Below are 5,256 nucleotides of genomic sequence, written 5' to 3'. Positions count from 1 at the left end.
TGTTAGCCAGGATGGTCTCGATCTCCTGACCTCGTGATCCGCCCGCCTTGGCCTCCCAAAGTGCTGGGATTACAGGCGTGAGCCACTGCGCTCGGCCATTTCACTAGACATTTTTAGAATGTTCTCTTTAATTTTGGAGTTCCGAAATTTTGTTAGGCTGTATTTAGGTTTGATTTTTTTCTTTCTTTATGTTTGGTTTTGGTAGACCCTTTCATTCTGGAGACTGTTGTCATTCTTCAGCTTAATTTATTTCTGTTTTTCTATTCTATATTCATTACATTGATGCTGGACCTCTATGTCTCTTTATATATTTATTTTTTTTGCTCATATCTTTCTTTGCTCCTATTTATATGAGATTTCCTTAGCTTTGGTTTTGCATATTTCTAACTCAGTCTTCAGACATGCTTTTTGGCCCATCCATTGAGGTTTTAAAATTTTTCTTAATGCTTTTAATTCCAGAAACTTTTGAGAGTTGTCATGTTTGTTGTGATATCCATTGTAATATGTGCTTGGTTCTGTATCTCTCGGCCTCTAATTTTCATGCAAAGACCCTTCTCCAGGCAGATGGCCTACTTTCTACAGAGAGCAGTTCTTAGGAATTGCTGATGGCAGAATCTGTCATCAGCTGCTGTATCTGGAGGTACAGATAAACACTGTTTCTTCTTTGGTTTATGGCTGCTTTTTGTATTTTTTGACTCCAAATATGGAGCTTTTTGGGCATCCTCCTTGGGGAAGATCTGGCTTACTTTTGATATCTGTGATATGTTTTGTTGATTCTTTTGATAATCCAGTACAATCTATTGTTCGAATTCCTCAAAATTTCTGGTCTACTGCTCCCATTATTCCTATCTTTAAATTTATGTACTTTTTGTTTTTTTTTTTTTTTGAGACAGAGTCTAGTTCTGTTACCTGGGCTGGAGTACAGTGGCATGATCATGGTTCACTGCAGTGTCGAACTCCTTGGCTTAACCAGTCCTCCCACCTCAGCCTCCTGAGAAGCTGGGACTATAGGCATGTCCCATCATACCCAACTAATTTTATTATTATTATTATTATTATTATTGTTATTATTATTTTAGAGACAAGGTCTCCTTTTGTTGCTCAGGCTGATCTTGAACTCCTGGGCTAAAGTGATTCTCCCACCTTGGCCCCCAAAAGTGCTGAGATTAGAGGCATGAGCCACGGTGTCTGGCCTATTTATTTATTTTTTATTTTACTTTATTTTATTTTAGACAGCGTCTCACTCTGTCTTCCTGGCTGGAGTACAGTGGTGTGATCTTGCCTCACTGCAACCTCCACCTCCTGGGTTCAAGCAATTCTCTTGCCTCAGCCTCCTGAGAAGCTGGGATTACAGGTGTGCGCTACCATACCCAGCTACTTTTTGTATTTCTTTTAGTAGAGAGAGGGTTTTGCCATGTTGGCCAGGCTGGTCTCGAACTCCTGGCCTCAAGTGATCCGCCTAAAACAACAACTTTTCTCTTATTTCACTGACATCTTGTGAGGAAGTGGAAGTAGATTGGGGTATTCGGTCCATTCACTTGGACTAGAAGTATAAGTCATACGTACTTTCTCTCTTTCTCTTTCTCTTTCTTTTTTTGACAGTCTCACTCTGTCGCCCAGGCTGGAGTACAGCGGCACAGTCTTGGCTGACTGCAACCTCCATCTCCCGGGTTCAAGCAATTCTCTGCCTCTGTCTTCCAAGTAGCTGGGATTACAGGCGCCTGCCACGATGCCTGGCTAATTTTTTGTATTTTTAATAGAGACAGGGTTTCACCATATTGGCCAGACTGGTCTTGAACTCCTGACCTTGTGATCCACCCGCTTTGGCCTCCCAAAGTGCTGGGATTACAGGTGTGAGCCACTGCTTCGGGCCTCTTTCTTATTTTTTTTTGAGGTGGAGTCTTGCTCCATTGCCCAGGCTACAGTGCAGTGGTGCAATCTTGGCTCACTGCAACCTCCGCCTCCTGGGTTCAAGCAATTCTCCTGCCTCAGCCTCCTGAGTAGCCGGGACTACAGACATGTGCCACCACACCTGGCTAATTTTTGTATTTTTAATAGAGACAGGATTTCACCATGTTGACCAGACTGGTTTCCAGCTGTTGGCCTCAGGTGATCCACCCGCCTCAGCGTCCTAAAGTGCTGGGATTACAGGCGTGAGCCACTATGTCCAGCCTCTTTTTTTTTGAGACGGAGTCTCACCTTGTTTCCCAGGCTGGAGTGCAGCGGCATGATCTTGGCTTACTGCGACCTCCGCCTCCTGGGTTCAAGTGATTCTCCTGCCTCAGCCTCTAGAGTAGGTGGGACTACAGGCGTCTGCCACCATGCCCGGCTGATTTTTTGTATTTTTAGTAGAGATGGGATTTCACCATGTTGACCAGGCTGTTCTTGAATTCCTGACCTCAGGTGACCCACCCACCTTGGACTCCCAAAGTCCTGGGATTACAAGTGTGAGCCACCACGCCCAGCCTTTTTTTTCTTTTTTTGGTTATACTTGTGTTCTAAACATTGAAAACAAAAGTAAAACACCAACAAAAAAGTAGAAGAGCCAGGTGCAGTGGCATGCACTTCTCATTCCAGCTCAAGTGGGAGAATCACTTGAGCCCAGGAATTCAAGTCCAGTGTTGGCAACATAGTGAGATCATCTCCAAAAAAAAAAAAATAGTAAAAAAAAAAAAAAATTAAAAACCCCAAACAAAACAAAATATGTTCACTCTTCCACTTCTCTCTCTACTCTTCCCAGTCTAAGATGAGTTAAGCAGGAGAAATATCCATGTTTATAGGGATTAGGCTCATAGATTAGTTTAGAATTAGGAATGTGCTACTATTTACCTAGGATTTTAAAAGAAAGTTGTTCAGATACCTTTGTTTTTGAATTTCATTGTAAACATTTGATTATTTTATTTCTTAGAAAATATATGCTTTTTTCTTATTTGAAGGAATATATAAAATATTGTCAGAAATGTATATCCATATGTTTTGTTTTAAACTCTGGATTTTTTTTTTTCAATAGTGTACTTTTCCCAACACTGGTGCTCGCATCATGATGTTCATCGGCGGTCCTGCTACTCAGGGGCCTGGAATGGTGGTTGGAGATGAGTTGAAGACACCTATAAGATCGTGGCATGACATTGACAAAGACAATGCCAAATATGTTAAAAAGGGAACTAAGGTAATTTTGACATTTAAATCTTTTTGCCTTATTAGAAAACAGGTATTCATTTGCTGGCAGAAGAAGAATACAAATAGTTTTTGATAGAAATTGATGTTATACAGTTTGATACTACAACTGGTATCAGAATTGGAGAAATACTCATTTTTTCTTGATAATTTGTTATACTTTTTCTGGTTTGAAATATTTAAACACTTCGTAGTAGGTGTCAGTAGGTATCTCCTTAAAAATTATTACTGAGAGAAACATTCTATGCCTTTTAAAATATTCATGTTAAAGAATGTCTTTCTGTTTAGGAAAAGTTGTTTTTACATTTTTTGGTTTTTCATTTCTAAAAGGCAGTCCTTAATTTTTCCTTCAGATATGAATATTGTTCATAGCTTAAATAGTCCATCATTTTCTTGTAAGTTGTTTTATGTTCATCTAACTTCCCGTTTTTTGGGTTTGTGTAAGTATATTTCACTGATGTTGATTTTTGATTCTCTTATATTGGTTCTATTTGTTAATATCTCTTAATTTTTTAATTCTCTAGAGTTCAGTTTTAGTTTAGTTTGTGCTGTATCATGTATTTTTTGATATCATCAGTATTATATTTTTAAAAGTAATATATGACATAATTTTTGCCACTGTTAGTGGATGCTTTTCTTTCTTGCCAACTAATTTCCTTTATGAGCTTGGAATTTTTCTTGGTTACAGCTTCTAAAACCTTTCAAAAAAGGTTTTAGATTCATTTATCTTACTGCTTTTTGTATTTTCTCTGTTTTTTGTTACTTGGGTATGGATTTAGCCAGGAAAGAGAGTTCTCCATTGTTTTTCTTTCTTCTTTTTATTTTTTATTGAGACAAAGTCTTGCTCTGTCGCCCAGGCTGGAGTGCAGTGGCGCAGTCTTTGCTCACTGCAAGCTCTACCTCCTGGGTTCATGCCATTCTCCTGTCTCAGCCTCCTGAGTAGCTGGGACTACAGGTGCCCGTCACCACGCCTGGGTAATTTTTTGTATTTTTAATAGAGATGGGGTTTCACTGTGTTAGCCAGGATGGTCTCGATCTCCTGACCTCGTGATCCACCCTCCTCGGCTTCCCAAAGTGCTGGGATTACAGGTGTGAGCCACCGCGCCCAGCCTGTTGTTTTTCTCCTATGTTTGTGCGTGAAGAACAAAATATGCAAGATGCCTTTCTTTAAATTTGGCTTCATCTAGGGGTTTATCTAGAAAGAGTGGCTTTTAAGGAAAAAAAATGTGAAAATGTCAGACTCACAGAAGTTGTTATATAATTTTATTAACATTACAGAAAGTTAAATAGCAAACCATAATTTAAATTATGATGAGTTATTCTTTTAGTCCTTCTTAGATCATTTTGATTTGTTCATTGAAAAAAGATGTATAGGATGATTTTGTATATTATTTTAATTAAAAAAATCTTTTGTAGCATTTTGAAGCATTGGCTAATCGAGCTGCTACAACTGGCCATGTTATTGATATCTATGCATGTGCATTAGATCAGACGGGTCTCCTGGAGATGAAATGCTGTCCCAACCTTACTGGGTATGTATTTAAATTTTTACAGTTTTTGTAATTATAAGCAAATGATGACATTTACTGATATAAACCAATAATGACCGTTTAGGGAAAAATAGTATCTCCCCAGTACTTCAGGGCAACACATCTGTTAGTAGTTTTTGATATTCCTTTCAGTAAAGCACACTTTTAAATTTTTTAAAAAATATGGAGTTATAAAGGTCTGTTTCTAAAGCTCACTTTGGTATTTTGAAGTTATTATTTTGATTTATTACTTTAACAGCATTTTTGAGATAAAATTCACATACCGTAAACTTACCATTTAAAATGTCAATTTGATTCTTTTAGTATATTTACAGGATGCATAGCCATCACCATAATTTGTTTAGAACATTTGCATTACCCTAGAAGCTATGTACCCATTAGCAGTTACTTCCCATTACTCCCTCCTTTCTCTTCTCACCACCCTCTCATCCTTAGACAGCTGATAATTGCCTGTTCTGGATATTTTATAAAATGGAATCAGAGGCTGGATGCGGTGGCTCACGCTTGTAATCCCAGCACTTTGGGAGGC

At 38.5% G+C, this 5,256-nt stretch overlaps 1 protein-coding gene across 4 annotated transcripts in view; it reads left to right on the top strand.

Annotated features, from left to right (window-relative positions):
* Window positions 1–5,256, top strand: part of SEC23A (Sec23 homolog A (S. cerevisiae)) — a 73,618-nt gene that overhangs the window by 26,179 nt on the left and 42,183 nt on the right. For all 4 annotated transcript variants that reach the window (XM_011926218.1, XM_011926234.1, XM_011926226.1 and 1 more), the window contains 2 exons: window positions 3,011–3,169; window positions 4,594–4,709. In XM_011926218.1, coding sequence (XP_011781608.1) covers window positions 3,011–3,169; window positions 4,594–4,709 — 275 coding nt within the window. The remainder of the gene's footprint in view (window positions 1–3,010; window positions 3,170–4,593; window positions 4,710–5,256) is intronic.

The sequence above is a fragment of the Colobus angolensis genome, unplaced genomic scaffold (genome assembly GCF_000951035.1).
Source record: "Colobus angolensis palliatus isolate OR3802 unplaced genomic scaffold, Cang.pa_1.0 Scaffold119, whole genome shotgun sequence".
Classification (NCBI taxonomy): domain Eukaryota; kingdom Metazoa; phylum Chordata; class Mammalia; order Primates; family Cercopithecidae; genus Colobus; species Colobus angolensis.
This window is presented reverse-complemented; position numbering and strand designations above follow the sequence as displayed.